Consider the following 18,071-nt stretch of genomic DNA (forward strand, 5'->3'; position numbering starts at 1 on the left):
ATCATAGTAAGTGAAACTGTCACTCTTCTTTCCGTAGCAATCACCGTCGACGGCTCCGTCGACGATGGTATTACTCTCGTCGATGAGATTGGTGTGGTTGACGTCGACAATGAAACCGCAGTCCAACCTGCCGTCGTCGTCGACGCGCTCGTCGACGAGACTACCGTCGTCGAAATCGTCGACGACGGCGTCGTCGTCGTCACCATCGTCGACGGTGATGTCTTCGTCGTCGACGATGTCATTGTACCCGTCGACAAAGCCTTCGTCGACGATGTCGTCGGCATACCTCCCGTCGACGTTGAAGAGTGTTCCGTCGACGCTTTCGTCTTCGACGACGATATCTTCGTCGACGACTCTCCCGTCGACGAGCCCGTCGACGGGACCAATTTTAATCCCGGCTTCATTTTCTTCGTCGACGGGACCCCCGTCGACGACGTCTTCGTCGTAGAGGATTTAGAACTCCTCTCTGAAGATTGTGAAGAGGGTTTTTTGAAGGCTGGGTCTGTCTTCTCACCCTTAAAAGCCGCAGCTCGTCCTGCCTTTTCCTGTACACCGTGGTGAGGAGATTTTTCCGGACTTAGGCTTTTAGACTCTCTGGGGGTCTTTTTAGAAGCCTTAGAGGGGTGTTCCACAGAGGAAGATGGAGAACCTCTACCCCTTTTCACTGACCTTTTTGAGGAAACAGCTGAAGAAGACTCCTCACTGTCACTGGAAACTCCATGCTTCCTTTCCTTTTGCCTCTGCAGCCAGGTCAACAGCCTACCAGCACGATCTCGTAGTGTCTTGGTAGAAAGCGTGCGGCAAATCTTGCAGTCTTCTGCCTTATGATCTGGGTACAAGCAGTAGATGCAGTTCTTGTGTTTGTCTTCAACAAACAACCTTTTCCTGCCACAGGTCGAACAGGGCATGAAAAGAGGCTTCTTCTCCTTGTCCTCCATCCTGAAGTCAAATGTAAGAGATCCTGAAGAAATTCTGAAGAGAAAAAACTGTAGAAATCCTTTTTAAAGAGTTGAATAGAGCAGAGCTCAATGGAGACTCCCTAGCACAACGTGCGGTAGAAAATCTGAGGCTCTGAGGTTCCTTCTGGAGGGTTCTAAGGGGTGAGGCACGTCTGATTGGCTGACGCACTAGAGTTTGGTCTCTTTTACAAAAAGAGGGTGATATGCTACAAAAGGGAATGAGGCCTAGGCCTTTTTATTTCTCTTTTGTACCTACTGCTATGTTATTTTTGTTACCGAGACTCCCATTCCGACGACGGGGAATGATACAAAAGCATGGGAATCTATGAAAGTTCCAATACTGGGGCAACCTAAGTTCCTAACCTTTACCCAGGGATTTGGGCAGTGACCTGCTTCTGCCAGCCACCAAGATTGATCCCAAAGTGGAGGCCCTGTCCCAAATCCCACGACCTCCGTTTTGTCTGTGTTTAGTTTGAGATATCTCTGATGCATTCACCCCTGCTGTACTGAAATACACTTTCATAACTTGATGTTTTGAATGAAAAATACAGACACGAATCTGGTCTCAATCCTATTAACGCATTACAAATGCTGCATGATTATGAAATATATTTTATTTAAGTTTACAGTACAAAAACTCTGCATCATAGATTTTATACGTTATATATACACACAATATGTACATTTTATGTTAAACATTTCATATATTTATACAAATGCATTGATATGTTTTTAGATTTCAAATGCACACACCACCAGAGTTTGATATGTGAGTTTCATCGATGAAACTGCAAGGCACGGCATAACAATAAATAGAATGACGACAAACTTCACAGCATTTTAGAAAAGTAAACTATTTGGTGTCCATGATGACATTGCCCTCTCGGTCCTTGACTCGGACTCTCCCGGAGGTATATTTCGTTTCTTGATGTCCATTACTGTACACCGTTTTCACAGTTCCATCTGGATATTCGCGCCTCTTATACGAAGAGGTATGCACTTCTCGTTGTCCGTTATTAAATTCAATAATTTTACTTCCATCTCTGCCAGACAAAACAGAAAGAAAAGGAAACATTAAAAGTGAAAAAACACACTGTTGTGTTCGAGCGGTAGGATTCACCTATGTCCGAATTTCATCCCCTCAGATCTGTGGCCGCAGCGCTGCATCTATGAAGGAGGACACTGAGCCTGGACACTAGTGTTCTGCACACCAGACAGATGTCCACCACAAAACAACCTGATGTGAAACTAACACCCACTGAAAGCTCATAACATTTTTTTTTTTAAAAAATGTTCATCTCTTTTTTTTATTTAGTTAGGAAGACATGACTGTGTACATATAATAAAATAAAATTTAAAAATTTAAAAAAAAAAGTTATTTACAAAATAAATGTAGCTTGTTCCCTAACAGAGATATATTTCGTTTTCCACTTGGACCATATTTGCAACATAATTCAATTATTCATATTGAGAGCAAAAACAGTAAATACATAATTATCTGCAGCAACAAAATAGATATCCACCAAAAGGAAAAAGTTAAATAACCAAAGAGTCATCAGAAAGAAAATTACCCCAGATTTTCTCGAATTTGTTTAATGAGCGAACTCCTCTAAGTTTTGCGAGCCCTAACTCCGTAGAGTGAATTTCGTTGATTAGTGACCACCATTCCCAGATGCTAGGGGGTTTAGGACATATCCAGGCTCTAGCCAGTGTGAGTTTGGAGCAGGAGATAAGGATAGTTATCAAGGCAGATTGAGGAAGGGAAACAGGATGGATGTCGAGTAGGACTATTGGTATTGTGAGAGAAGGTAAGAACATTTTCTTGACTTCCAAAACTTTGAGTATTTCCCCCCAGAAATCTTTTAAAGTTGGGCAGGAGAACAGCATGTGTCCTAAGTCTGCTGCATAAGCTAGGCATTTAGGACATTTGGTACGATCGCCTTGAATGTTATTAAGGGACCACTTAGAGATCTTTTCCGGTGTAAAGTATAGCATGCATGTTGTTCGAAACTGCTGTAACCTTAAACTGGACGATCGTACAAAGTTATTAATATTAGATAAGGAGCATGATATTTGTTTGGGAGTTATGTTTAAACCGGTTTTGCTACTCCATTTTCAGCTAATTTTTGACAATCGTCGGTTTTGATGGTACAAAGGTGTTTGTAGGCCTCACTTATCAAAGATTTGTTTTTGGTAAAATATAAACAGTGCCAGATATCGCAATCTAAGATGTTGTAGATTTGGTTCTTCCTTATTAGAAAGTCATGTATTTGTAAATATTTAAATCTCATTGTTTCCGTCAAATTATACAGAGTTTGAAGTGTATTATAGTCTAGAAACCCTTGTGCGCCGTACAGATCTCCCAAAACCTTAATTCCATGAGCAGACCATCTAAGGGCCATCACAACAATTCCATCCAGGATATTTTTAACATTCTATACATGGATGGAAAAACATCAGCAGCAGCCAGAACATTCCATAAATTACAGAGCAACTAGGAGAAAAGAGGGGGGAGGCAGGATTCACTTACCTTGGTGGTGTGTGAAGCTGCAGTGCTAACCCCCCTCTGGATAAGCACACACGGACAGTGTTGCAGAGTTCAGAGCACCATTATCCCAGGCCTTGTCCAGCCCCCTTCTCTCCATCCCCCCGGCTCCATCTCAACCCCCCATTTCAGGCGCGCCTTTGGGAGGGTTATCAAATGCATAATTCCAGCATCTGTGAATGTGCTGGTGATGGTGGGGGGGCCAAGGGAGGGATTGGCAGGTTTTACCCCGTTCTTAAGTTTACCACTGTGCTAAAAGTCTCTACAAAAGCCAGCATTTTTTGTCTGCGCGCTCCTTTAGGAAGAATGATTTGCCCTGTTGAGGCCATCAATGACAATTGTCACACTGCCCAGGTGCAGAGGGGGTAATTGAAAATTCAAAGATACCCTGCATTGACACTGACTTCCATGGGTTGCCGCCTTTCCAAAAGAAAAATATTAGCCATAACTAAAGAAAATGTCATTATATATATATATATATATATATATATATATATATATATGAATTTGAATTAAAAAACATTTATACAGCGCTCGTTTACCCAGCGGTTTCATGGCGCTAGTGTTGAAGCAGTGGACGGCAACAGCTAAGAAAGGGTCTAAGTCAGATAGGCTTGCATAAAGAGGAAGGTTTTGAGGTCCTTTCGGAACTGGAGGTAAGAAGGTGAGGTGCGCAGGGTAGCCGGGAGGGAGTTCCAAAAGGCTGGGCCCAAGACAGCGAATCTCGCTCCACCCGCCTTCTGTTTTTTAAAACGGGGGATGGTTAAGAGGGCCAAATGAGTGGAGCGGAGTTCTCTGCCTGGGAGGTAGGGCTTAATGGCAGAGCAGATGAATTCGGGAGCAGTGCCCGATCTGGCCTGGTAGGTGAGGCAGCCGAGTTTAAAAAGGGCACGCTCTTTCACAGGGAGCCAATGTAATGTTTTAAGCAGTGGGGTGGCCCGATGGTATTTAGGTAGGCCATGGATCAGGCGGGCAGCCTGATTCTGTACCAATTGCAAGCGATGGATCGCGTAGGCAGGGGCCCCATTATAGACTATGTTACCATAGTCTATACGAGACAGTACCATGGCCAGCACAATTATTTTTAAAGCAGAGGGAGAAAAAAAACGGGAAACTTTCCTGATTATTCTAAGGGAGAAAAAACAGGAGGAAACCACGGAACCAACATGTGAGTGAACAGTGAGTTGAGAGTTAAGAAAAATCCCAAGGGTTTTTACTTTGGGTACAGGGAGTGGAGGGGTTCCAAGGGAAGGGGGCCAAAAAGAGGGGGACCATGGACTGCAGCCACCTCCGGTCAAGACCAGCTCGGTCTTGTCTGGGTTGAGTTTGAGGTGGTTGCAGTTCATCCAATCTTGAATGAACGTCATTACTGTCTGGACGTTCTGGGCGGATGAGGATGAGTGAGACCGGTTGAAAATTAGCTGGAGGTCATCCGCATAGTTGAACACGGTGACCTCCAGCTGCTGTAACATAAAAATGAGGGGAAAAATATATAGGTTGAACAAAAGAGGGGAAAGTGATGAGCCCTGGGGGACCCCACACTCTACCTTGCGGGAGGCCGCGGCGAAGCCAGCCAAACGGACCGCTTGAGTTCTCCCAGCAAGAAAGGACTCAAGCCATGAGAAGGCCAAGCCTTCTATGCCCGCCGCCCTGACACGGTTGAGGAGGATGGAGTGGTCCACCGTGTCAAAGGCGGCGGACAAGTCTAGGAGTATCAAGGCTTGCGGAAGGTTGGTGTCGATGCCTTCACGCAATTTGTCCATTACTGAGATGACCACTTTCTCGGTAGAGTGCAGGGGACGGAAACCGGCTTGACAGGGGGAGAGGCAATGATTTGCCTCAACATGGGTGCTCAAAATGGTGGTAACATGGGTTTCAAGGACTTTTGCAAGGTAGGGCAGGAGGGAAATGGGGCGGTAATTGGAGGGGGAGGATGAGTCGGCGTCAGGTTTTTTTAGAATTGGGATGACAGCCGCCGATTTGTATGGACTGGGAACAGTACCGTGCATAAGTGAATCATTAAGAAGGGTCAAAGGTGGTGTGGGACAGGCTAAGTAGATTTCCTTGAGGATACGAGCAGGGGCAAAGTCCTGGGGAGAGCCTGATTTGACCCGATGAAGCAAAGGAAGGAGTGTGTCAAGGGTTAGTAAGGGAATATTAGTCAATTTGAGGGTAGTGGGGGGTGGGGAGGGGTTGACAAATGTGGGGGAGGGCAGGGGAATGTTATGTTTAATTTTGACAACCTTGTCAATAAAAAACTCATTGAGCGAGTCACAGAGGGACTGGGAAGGGGGGATGGTGACCGTGGCTCTACTGGATGATGCTAGTTCATGAACGGTGGAGAAAATTTTCTTCGATTGGGACTCAGCTGTCATTATCCTGTTGGTGTAGTATTCAGTTTTTGCTTCAAGAATGCCCTTTTTGTAAGTTTGTAGGACAGACAGATAGGTTGACTTTTGTGCAGTGCCATAAGTTCTTCTCCAGACTTGCTCGGCCCTCCTTGCAGCTAGTTTCTTTGCTTTGAGGTCGGGAGTAAACCAGCGATTGGCTGCATGGGCCCGTTTGACTGTGAGCCGCCTTAAGGGGGCGAATTCATCACCCGCCACAGTAAGCCAGTTGTTAATAGCGGCCAACTGGGAGGTAGCTGCAAGGCCGGAAAGGTCGGGGCTGGTTTTGGCCAGAGCTGAGCAGAGAGAGGGCATGTCTGTTTTGCCTCATTTCCGAACCCAGATGTTTTTGGGAAGCGGGGGTTTGACCAGGGGCGCTAGGGCGAGGGAGAACGTGATGGTAAAATGATCTGACCAAGAACATGGAGATATTGTAGGAGATGTGGATGGAACGTTCAGTGACCAGATTTGATCTAGCGTGTGACCGTGTATGTGGGTGGGACTATGAATGAGCGTCAAGAAGTTCAGACTATTCATAAGACTGGTAAACTCCTTTGATTGAAGGCTTTCGGCAGAATCGTTAGGCCAAAAGTTGAGGTCCCCTAAGACTAGTACAGATGAGTTGTTAATTACCAGAGTAGCCAGGAGGGTCTGGATATTGGAAAGAAATGAGGGAGTGGGTTGGGGGGGACGATAGATTAAGACAAAAGTAAGGGGGGCCTGGTGGGAAGTCGAACGGGCTACAAGGTGATCAACATCGGGGATAGGGGGGGGAGGGAGAACTTGGAAATTAAGATCAGTACGAGCTATATATATATATATATATATATATATATATATATATATATATATATATATATACATACACACACACACAACAGTTTTGATTAGGAACAGGACCTTTCTGTTTTTCTTCACTTTGCGTATCAGTCAGGGATCATTACGGCAGCTCCAGAGCACATTTCTAAGTGCTTTGTGCTCATATCCTCTGTGTAAAGGATGTGGCGGGATGGCTAGAGCCGACGCCTTTGGACCTGGAGAACCAGGTTCAACTCTCGGCTTTGGTTTAACTCCTTTGAATCTGGGCAAATCGCTTCTTCTACCTATGCCTAAAAAACATAAACGTGATCTTGTGTAATACAACGTGCTCATTTATAGCGCTCCAAGGCCTTCAGGTCGAGTTTAAGCTATATAAAATAGTACAAATAAAATAATGATAAGGGGGATACACAATGGCTTTCGAAATCTTTACTGTTCCAACCATTTCCCTTAAAAGCCCTCTGTCCTTTTTTTATTGCGAGGGGATGTGGGGCAGTTCTATATAGTGCAAAACTGAAAGTATTGGAGCCTTTTACAAGAGCACCAGTTACATTCCTTTTCTTTAGCACAGGGACATTAAATGATTCGTCAAGAATCACAGGATGTTAAGCTGATTCAGAGACTCGAACCTGGATCCCCAGCTAGGGAACCAAAGTCTGCAGTTCTGGACATAATGGCACATTCCCTTCCTCTCCATGTTGGGAGTTTATAGAGCTTTAACACAATAATGGTTTTCACAGCCTGTAACTCTAAGATACTGCAACACAGGCGCATCCACCATTGCCAAAAATGGCAATAGAAAATGTGTTTGTGGGTTTTCACAGTCAGTAAAAGGGAGGAGTCTGGTCTGGATAGTGTTGGGGCGTTAGTGGGTCCATGAGGACTGAGCAGAGCTAGGCACCTGCCTTTCATTTCAATTCAATTCAATTAACTTTATTTCGATAAAAGGTATCATGAAAGTTCATAAGAAGTACAGTAAAATACAGACATAAAATATTTGTAAAACCATTATATACATAAGTACTACACTAGATACAGGTATTACATATGTCTTTGTTAATCGAATTAATCACAATATAGAATATAAAAATGAGTTTTTTGTTAAAATTTTATTTAAGGGTTCACTACCTCTACATGCTAGATGCATATCTAGCACATTAAAGCCAGAGCCATTTGCTTTGAAATTGTGTGTGTCCCAGAGTGACAAGCACAAGGTTCCAGTACCACAGGCCATTATCACGTGTCCAGAGTGTGAGCAGCACAAGCCTGCAGTAAAGCAAGCAGTTTTTTTTTTTTAACATGAGCAGCACAAGAAAAAGTTACTTAACTATTAGTGAAGTTCTCTAGCGTTAGTAACTTCAATAGAATCACATTCTTGAATATTCCCTGTTGTCAGTTTGGGAACCCTTGGTAGGCAATGTTATGTAGAACTCTTCAATAGAGCACTTTGCTAACACTGGTAACAGCCATAGATACATAAAGCCTATCGAGCTCCTTTTAGGGCCTAAAGTCTGACCAATCAGGTGAATAAGACAGCGAACTCTACACCATTCCAAAAGCACTAACTGCCAGATTTTCAACGCCACTTAAAGAGCGTAAAAAGTAAAGCCTCCAGAAAGGGTAGAAGATAGGATGGGGCGGATGAGAGGATGTGGCCTAATGGCCAGAGTGGTCGACCTCGGAGCTGGGGAACCGAGTTCGAGTCTCAGCAGAGATGCTCAATGTGAGAAGTTGGCCTGATATATGATGCTCACTAGTTCTAGTGATCACCTTGTATCAGTCCAAACAACCCTTATGGTGATTGGTTGTAAGTCAACCTTATAGACCAGCTATCCTAATGGTAGCATGGACAGAGCAGTCTTAGGCTAAACTCTTTTGGCATGTGAAGCCAGCTGTTTTACCACAATATAACCCCTTGAATACCAAGTGAAAGGACACCACACAGGTTGTTATGAAAATAAACAGTATATTTATTAATAACAACACCTCTGAACTCTTTATGAGATCAGAGGGCTAAGCACATGACAATCTCTTACGAAAAATACTACAAGTCGCACAAAATTACAATGGTGCCCTAGGGGCACGACAAACCATATACTAAGTAAGTGGTATGTGAAAGTCGATATTCGGAAAGGAGCTGTCCAGAGGCTGTCGGATCGATGGGACCACGCTACACTGACTTCAGGTAAGTAATAGGAGGCCCACGGAACGCGTGTGCAGAGTGTGAACTCACACGCGAGATGCGTAACAACGTCTATGGACAGTACAGTTCAAGTTAAAGGTGAGTAGGGACAATCCTGACTAGGTAGGACAACAACGACTGTGGAACTGGACACTAGGACAGTTAAACTACCCTTGAGCACCGAAATGCTCTTGTTACCTCACCCACGGACTGCGGGTGCACAGGTGTCAAAGTGCGTCGGGTTCTCGCGTTGAAGTCTATGGCGCCTGAAAGAAAAGATGCTGCAGGCCACCAGGAGGAAGATGTCCGGTGCAATCCAAGGGTGGATTGGTGAAGAAGGAGACCTGAAAGCAGAGGGGACAATGTTCACAGTCACTAGCCAGTGACTGGAGTGGAACCAGGAAGGAACCAGATGTCGACGTCGCGATCAGGTGAAGAGTGGACGCTTGACTCTGCAGCCACGTGGACCAGGAGGTGTCTTCGACGACCAGGATGGAGGCACGAGCTGTCCCACGCAGGCTCTCGCTGTCGGTGGTGTTGGATCCGGGATTGGACTCAACAGGCCTTGGCAAAGGCAACCCACGCGGTGAGTGAAGAAAGCGTCTGGTGCGGACTAGGAGAGTCCGGGGTGCCCCTCTTTTGGAAGGGAGCAAGGGCCAGTCTGGAGCAACCAGACCAGCAGCAAAGATTCAAAGGTTCGTCGTCTAGGAGGCCACTAGTCAGCCGGCAAGTGACCAGACAACGCGTCGAGCAGCAAACAAGCAGAAGGGCCCCACGCAGATCTCGTGGATGCTGGAGGGCTGATCTTCGGTGCAGGGGCTGCTCGGGGCTGGGGCTTCTCAGTCCCCTAAGCACTTGGTCTAGTTTACCTCGGGAGTCGTGCTGGAAGCGAAGTGCAGGTTCGTTCAAGATGGCCGGTCCCACGTGTCTCGTCGCACCCACGGGTCTCAGCTTTGCTGTAGATGTAGGTGGAGGTCGGAGAGGTCTGGGAATCCGGGTCTCGTCGGGCTCTGAAGTCTGGATCCTCGAGGGAAGACGACAAAGTGAAGCCGCTGGACGCTTGATGGTGCCTGCAGTTGCAGGGTGGACACTCCTTGTCCACAAGGGAGATTCTTCAGTCTTCTGTGGAGCAGAACGTCGAAGGCCAGAGTTTCTTCTTGTTGAATAGTTCAGGATAATCTAATTTGGAATGGGACCAGCTCCTACCTTTATTCTCCTAAAGGGGGCTGCACTACTGACTAGGTCCCTCCCCTGGGTGGGACCAGGAAGGGGGGTGGCTACACCCCCTATTCTTTGTTCGGTTTCCCGCCAGAGCTGGGGCTGGGATGCCCCAGCAACTGGTTTGAACCGGTGTATGCACAGGGCACCTTGTGTGCCCCAGGCATGTCTCATTCCTTTCAGGCCTCCCTACCTCAATACACAAAATCCTGTCTGGGGTGGTGCTAGCACCTCCCAAGGCAGGAATCCCTTTGTCCAAGCCATCCTCGCTGGAAGGACTCCCAGCAGCAGGAGGTCAGACTTGTGTCTGTGGTGGCAGCATCCATTTTGTGATGCTGAGGCTCGAGTTAACTTTAACCGGGGTTCACAGTTACATACATGTCGTGTCCCTCTAGAAGGGTGGAATGCTACCCCCGTCGCCAGAATTGGCGAGGGGGTAGTATTCCCAATCGTATGACACCTTACTCGACATTTTTTGATAATGTTATACCAGAGTTGGCATTTAACCACGAGGTTGATAATGCACTTAAGAGTATATGGTATAGCGTTATCGTGGAACAGCTATTAGGACATGGTTCCGCAAGCTGCAAACGGGCTCAGCTCATGCCAGAGCACCATCTCGCATAATTCCAAGCACGCTGCCTTCAGGATTGATAAGGCCTTCCATAGGAGTGACTGATAGGAATATATGTGTCCATTTTAGGGTTAGAGATAGGTATACTATATCTACAGCAAAGGGTGTTTACACCACCTTGCCCCAGCTGTCATGCAGCCAGTTGTGTCAGATTTAGATGGCCAGCCAGGGGTGGCATAATACATGCTTCAGCCCCTGGTAGGCCCTGGGTACACCTATGCCCTGTGTACAGGGACTGATAAGGTGGCCCAGTACCAATTGGTAAATGCACCTAAAGTACATGGTTGTCAATTTAGAGAGAGAACAGCTAGGCTGTGGGTCTGATTAGCAGGCCCACAGCCAGGGAAAGTCGTAAACCAGTGAAGCAAAAAGCACAAATCTGGGGTGACCATAGGATTGCAGACCCCACTCTCCTACACTCAACATCCTGTGATTAAGGGCAAATCACTGAATCTCCTGTGCCTACCAAAATGAATGTATCCGTCTGTAACGCAATTGGCACTCATGTAAAGCGCTCCAATACCTTTGGGTCTAGTTTGCGCTACATAAAACTCTGAAAGAAAAATAAAGTTTTGCAGTTTAATAATTGAATGCTGGAGAGCCAAAGTTGCAGGTTGTGACTTCATCTTCTCCAGCACTGGTTCTTTCATAGATTCACAAGTCTGAATTCAGACTAAAATCACACAATGTATATTGAAGCGGAAGGTGGGAAGGAAGCTCACCGTAAACAGGTTATCTGAAAGAGACACGTTAGTGATAGATTCCTTACCTTAGAATATCCCCAGGCGTCAGACTGGATCCGGAAAATTTTGCACAGCAATACCCCTGCGCGCGGCAGGCGTCGTCCGCGGCTCCGCGTCCGTCGTCGTTAGCGCCGGAATGACGTCGGAGTACTTAGACGCCGCCCATGCGCGCTGACGTCAGTTCTTCTTTTTTCCGCGCCAGCTAGCGCAGATCCGGAGAAGCTCTACCCCTTAGTCTTTTTTGACTAAACTTTTCGATCTTTTTGATCATTTTTCTACTCGAGTCTTCGACTCCGACGGTGCCGGTAGGGATGCCCGGGTTCAAACCCTGTTCCAAGTGCGACCGACTGATGTTGGTTACCGACCCCCATCGCCAGTGCCTGAAGTGTTTAGGCCTCGACCACGACGACCGTACCTGCCCCGACTGCCGGGCCCTGACATCGAAAGCTAGGCGGGAGCGGTCCCGCAAGCGGCTCGAGCTCCGGCAGTCGGCCCGCGCCACTCCAGGTCCCGTTCCCACGGGAGGTCGAGGGTCCGGTCGCGGGGTCGGAGTCCTCGCAGCTCCGGAAGTGGACATTGGTCATCGGGATCCAAGTCCTCAGGAAGAGGCATGAGAGGTCGGAGAGGCGTCATCGTTCCTCCGACCCACCCCGATGCTCGCGCCATGCGGCCGGGGGTTCGGGTGACTCCACCCACGCGGCTCCGACCGAGTCACAGGCGTTGCCGCCTGCCCCACACCTTCGGGTCCCTGGGCATGGCACGACGCCGGAGGAGATCAAGCGGTACCTCATGGCCATGAGGTCCCTCCCTCCTCAGCCGGGTTCCGTGGCGCCTTCGGGCCCAGCGGCCCCGGCTGGAGGCCCTAGCGGGTCAGGTGCTTCGGCCTCGACGCCGTCGGGTGCTTCGGCCCCGGCGCTGCCGCCGACTTCGGTCCCAGCGCCGCAGGACCTCACCGGATCCGCTTCCGGATCGTCGCCGGTCGACCTCACGACCTCACCGGCGCCGGCCCCGCGGGTGTGACCGCCGGCGCCCCTTGTGGACGCCGTCCCCAATGTTCCCTTCGGTCCTACTCTGGCGCCGGAACGGCGCCGCTGGGCGCCGCTTTCGGCGGCCTTTGGAGATTTTTATTTCTATGAGGAGATGGGTGATGAGGGTGATTGGGAGGGGTCTGCTGACCCTCTGGCAGAGGAAAGCCAAGCTCAAGAGGACTGGACATATGAGCTTGGGGAGGCCAGTGGTATTGACACTTCGCCAGACACTGGATTTGTCTCCCCTCCCACCGTGGCTACGGAGGAGGGGGCTGCTTACAGTGTAGTGTTGACGAGGGCGGCCAAGGCCATAAACCTTGAGCTCCCCGTCGCGGCCGTGAGGACTAACCTCCTCACTGAGGTCCTTAAACCGCAGGCAAGCTCCAGTGAGCCACTGCTGCCGTTTAATGAGGCCTTGTGTGACGTTCTTGTGGGCACTTGGTCCAAGCCCGCCTCAGGTCCGCCTGTGGATAGGAACGTGGCCAGACGCTATCGCCTGGCTCCGGGCGACCCATGCTTTTTGTCCACCCATTCCACCCCGAGAGCCTGGTCATCCAGGCCTCTACTTCCCAGACCGCATTCCCGACGGCCCCGCCCGATCGGGAATCCAAGAGGTATGAACAGTTCGGGAAGAAGGTGTTCTCGTCCCTGAGTTTGGGACTGCGGTCTGTCAATACCACATGCCTCTTGGGCCGCTACACCCACACCCTGTGGGATACGGTCGCGGACGTGCTGCCACAATGCCCGGAGGAGGTCCGGCCTAAACTCGCCCAAGCCCTTGCGGAGGGTCGAGATGCAGCGCGATATTCCATCCGGTGTGGGCTGGATACCACGGACTCACTGGGCAGGGCGATGGCAACGACGGTGGCGGTTCGACGCCACGCCTGGTTGAGGACCACCAACTTTTTGGCCGATGTCCAGTCCACTCTTCTGGACATGCCGTTCGATGGCCGTCGCCTCTTTGGCGACAAGGCAGACCATGCGCTTGAGCGTTTCAAGGACTCCAGGGCTACGGCCAAGTCCTTGGGCCTCTCGGCCCCACGCCGGCAATCGGGTGCCTTTCGCTCCTTTCGTGGCCACGGAAGGGGCGCCCCCACACGAGCTGCCAGCCACGCACCGCAGAATGTTCAGCAGCGCGGTGGTGACCGTGAAAACCGCCGTAACGGCGGTCGGGGACTGCGGCGAGGCCAGTCCACACCTCCCTCCGCAGCACCTGCCGCAAAACCTTCCTAGTCCGTGTTTTCAGGCCCATGTGACGCCAGTGGGTGGCAGGGTTCGCCATCACGTCTTCCACTGGCGCAATGTCACGTCGGACGGGTGGGTGCTGCAAATTGTCCGAAGGGGCTACTCCCTCCCCTTCGAGGCAACCCCTCCAGCCATGCCACCGCAGTGCCACCGAGTATCGGGGGATCATTTGCGACTTCTGCAGGAGGAAGTTACGGCCCTCTTGGCCAAGGGGGCCATCGAGCGCGTTCCTGGGCCAGAAGTAGGGTGTGGTTGCTACTCCCACTACTTTCTGGTACCCAAGAAGGGCAAAGGGGGCCTACGCCTTATCTTGGACCTACGGAACGTCAACGGCTTCCTCCGGAAGGAGAAGTTCAAAATGCTGACACTAGCTCAGGTCCTAGCTGCCCTGGACCCAGAAGACTGGATGGTAGCATTGGACTTGCAGGACGCTTATTTCCACATCCCCGTCCTGCCAGCCCACCGGCGCTACCTGCGGTTCACGGTTGGCCACGAGCACTTTCAATTTACCGTGCTCCCCTTCGGCCTTACCAGCGCTCCACGGGTGTTCACAAAGATGATGGCGGTGGTCGCAGCTCATCTGCGCAGGGTAGGGGTTTCTGTCTTCCCCTACATCGACGTCTGGTTGTTGAAGGCGGGCGCGCCCCAGACAGTCGTCAACCACCTCCAGACGACGGCAGATCTCCTGCATCAGCTGGGGTTCTCCATCAATGTGCCAAAGTCACACCTGTGTCCCTCTCAGAAGCTCCTCTTCATCGGAGCGGTTCTCGACTCTGCGCAGTTTCGGGTTTATCCTCCCGAGCAGCGGGTCCGGGATATTCAGGCTATGATTCCACTCTTTCAGCCTTTATCCCATGTATCGGTCAGGTTGACGCTGCGGCTTCTGGGGCTGATGGCCTCCTGCATCCTTCTGGTGGATCACGCCCGGTGGCGGATGCGGGCTCTGCAGTGAGACCTGAAGTTTCAGTGGGCCCAGCATCAGGGCAACCTTTCCGACCATGTCCTGATCTCGGAGGGCACTGCGAGACAGCTGCAGTGGTGGCTCACGGACCGCGATTGGGTCAGTGGCAGGTCCCTCTCCCTTCCCCGGCCGGAGCACGTAGTTGTGACGAACGCGTCCCTCCACGGCTGGGGAGGCCATATGGGAGAGGCGGAGATCAGAGGCCTCTGGTCTCCGGCGGAGTCCCGGCTCCATATCAACCTTTTGGAGCTGCGGGCGATTCGTCTAGCACTGAAGGCATTCATCCCCTCTGTCCGGGGGAGTGTAGTGCAGGTGTTCACGGACAACACCACCGCCATGTGGTACTGCAACAAACAGGGCGGGGTGGGGTCGTGGACCCTTTGCCGGGAGGCTCTGCGCCTCTGGCAGTGGCTGGAACAGCAGGGCATGACCCTGGAGGTTCAACACCTGGCAGGTTCTCTGAACGCCAGGGGGGACGAACTCAGCCGTCGGTGCATGATGGATCACGAATGGCGTCTGAACTCGGACGTGGCGCAAGGCCTCTTTCAGCAATGGGGAGAGCCTTGGTTAGATCTATTCGCCACCGAAGAGAACGCGCAATGTCATCAGTTTCCAAGGCGGCACTCGCTCCGCGACGCTTTTCGGCACGTGTGGAGTTGCGGTCTGTTATACGCCTTTCCGCCTATACCACTTCTGCCCAGAGTGCTTAAGAAGATCAAGCGCGACCGGGCCAAAGTCATCCTTGTGGCTCCGGACTGGGCACGAAGGTACTGGTATCCAGAGCTACTCAGTATGTCAGTCGATCCCCCGGTTCGTCTGCCTCTTCAGGAGGACCTTCTGTCGCAGCAGCAGGGGACGGTCCTCCACCCGAACCTGTTCAGTCTCCACCTCCATGCTTGGAGATTGAGCGGCGGCAGTTGAGGCCAATTGACTTGCCTCCTGAAGTCTGTAATGTCATTCTGGCAGCCAGGCGTCCCTCCACTAAGTCGGTATACGCCTGCAGGTGGAACAGATTTGTGGCATGGTGCACAGCAAAGGCTGCGGATCCTCTTGCTGCCCCTCTTTCTGAGGTTCTTCTCTTCCTTCTTTCTCTGGCCCAGCAGGGCTCTGCTCTGGGCACTGTCAGGGGCTACCTTTCTGCCCTTTCAGCCTTTCCATGGCTGCCTGATCAACCTTCTTTGTTCAAGTCCCCTATTGTAAATCGATTTCTGAAGGGCATCACACACACATTCCCTCCTGTTCCGTTTGTGATGCCTCAGTGGGACTTGAACCTGTTCTTACGTTTCTAATGTGCGCTCCCTTTGAGCCACTTCACAATTGTCCTCTTCGTCTTCTAACCTTCAAGACTGCCTTCCTGGTTGCCATCACCTCTGCCAGGAGAGTGAGTGAGCTCCAGGCTCTTTCTTGTACTCCTCCTTTCCTTTCTGTCCATCCGGACAAGGTTGTGTTGCGTACTAAGCCATCTTTCCTGCCCAAGGTTGTCACAGCCTTCCACATCGGGCAGTCCATCACTTTGCCAACGTTCTTTCCGCCACCGCACCCCTCTAAAGAGGAAGAGCGGCTCCACCGTCTGGACCCAAAACGTGCGCTCTCATTCTACTTGGATCGCACATGCCAGTTCCGGGTGGATGACCAACTCTTCGTTGGTTACGTGGGCGCTAAGAAGGGGAAAGCAGTGCACAAGAGGACCATCTCGCGGTGGCTCATCTTGTGTATCCAGGCATGTTACTCCTTGGCTAAGAAGGAGGCCCCTGTTGGCTTGCGGGCTCATTCCACTCGGGCCACGGCGACTACCACTGCCCTGGGCCGAGGAGTGCCCTTGCAGGATATTTGCCAAGCAGCTACGTGGGCCTCGCTGCACATGTTTGCCCGACACTACTGCCTGGACAGCCAAGTCCGGAGGGATGGCTTCTTTGGCCGTTCCGTCCTCCATGACTTTCTGGTGTGATTATTGGTTCGCAGACCCACCACCGGGGTTGGTATTGCTGGGGTATCTATTCTAAGGTAAGGAATCTATCACGAACGTGTCTCTTTCAGATGCACAAGTTACTACTTGTGTAACGATATATCTGTAAGAGACATTAGTTAGTGATAGATTCCTTACCGACCCACCCATCCTCCCAGTTCTGCTAACCGATATCTAGGGTTAAGGTCATCCCTTTTCAGGGCCCTAGTTTCATGGCACCAGTGTTGGTTCTATCATGGCTCTGCGTTTCTGGCGCGGAAAAGCTGTGTATCAGAACTGACGTCAGCGCGCATGGGCGGCGTCTAAGAACTCCGACGACGTCATTCCGGCGCTAACGACGGACGCGGAGCCGCGGACGATGCCTGCCGGCGTGCAGGGGTATTGCTGTGCAAAATTTTCCGGATCCAGTCTGACACCTGGGGATATTCTAAGGTAAGGAATCTATCACTAACTAATGTCTCTTACAGATATATTGAACTACCTATGTGCTGAGATGACAATGCCCCATGCCTGTTGTACAATCGTGTTCCCCTACTGTGAGTGCCCAAACCTGTGTATATGTTATCCTATTTTTTTTATTTTGGCCCTTGTCTCACACTAATCCAGTGTGTGAGCAGAAGCTTAGGCCTGTCCCTTAACACGAGAGAGCTTCTCGACCTTGAGGGTTGCACCAAGCTGCACTCATTTCACAGACAGTGGACTACTGTCTCAGTCATGGGTTTAGCACAAAGAGGGCCTATGGCAATTTACAGTGTTTTGTGAATCCATAGCTGTGATCACAACTTTTTAGCTGGACCTCTGGAGTGGAGGACTACTGGCCTACTGATGTAAAGGACCACTTCTATCAGCTAACACAGATCATGGTGCTAATATCTTAATTTTAAGGTGTGCGTGTCTGTGTATATAGCCTGTATGGTACATCATTGTGTGTATCATTGAACAAGAGTGATGGAAGTCTGTGGGTTCCCTTTGGATGCCCCTCGTCTAGTCCTGTGCACAAGGTAGAGGTGAAGTTGTTTTCCAAGACAGTTATAGTGTATTGCTGATACTCCTGAAAATGTAAGGAAGGAGACCTAGACACTAAAGTGGGGACAGAAAAGAAAGGGCTCCTTTAAACATCCAAATAGGCGTTTTGTTGAGAGGAGAGCTGATTAGTCTTCCAGTAGCACTTCATTTGGTAGATGGTGGGCATAAGAGGTTGGACTGCAGTCTCTGTTGGTCAAGGGAATAGGATCCCCTTTGGTGAAGACAGTTTATAAACTGGTCACACTCTGTGTCTGGTGACAGCCAGGTGCAGAAACCTCAAAGCTATTTGTGCCTGTTGTGGGAGCTCGAGGCTTGGGACTATCCTGCTGTGAAGAGTATTTTTTTTTAGAAAGGCTGG

At 50.1% G+C, this 18,071-nt stretch overlaps 1 protein-coding gene across 2 annotated transcripts in view; it reads right to left on the reverse strand.

The window, feature by feature from the left end:
• Positions 1 to 1,558: 1,558 nt before the first annotated feature.
• CPAP (centrosome assembly and centriole elongation protein) overlaps positions 1,559 to 18,071 on the reverse strand; it is a 442,941-nt gene continuing 426,428 nt past the window's right edge. For both annotated transcript variants that reach the window (XM_078657064.1, XM_078657065.1), the window contains exon 17: positions 1,559 to 2,002. In XM_078657064.1, coding sequence (XP_078513190.1) covers positions 1,813 to 2,002 — 190 coding nt within the window. In that variant the 3' untranslated portion in view covers positions 1,559 to 1,812. The remainder of the gene's footprint in view (positions 2,003 to 18,071) is intronic.

Source organism: Lissotriton helveticus, chromosome 8 (assembly GCF_964261635.1).
Source record: "Lissotriton helveticus chromosome 8, aLisHel1.1, whole genome shotgun sequence".
Classification (NCBI taxonomy): domain Eukaryota; kingdom Metazoa; phylum Chordata; class Amphibia; order Caudata; family Salamandridae; genus Lissotriton; species Lissotriton helveticus.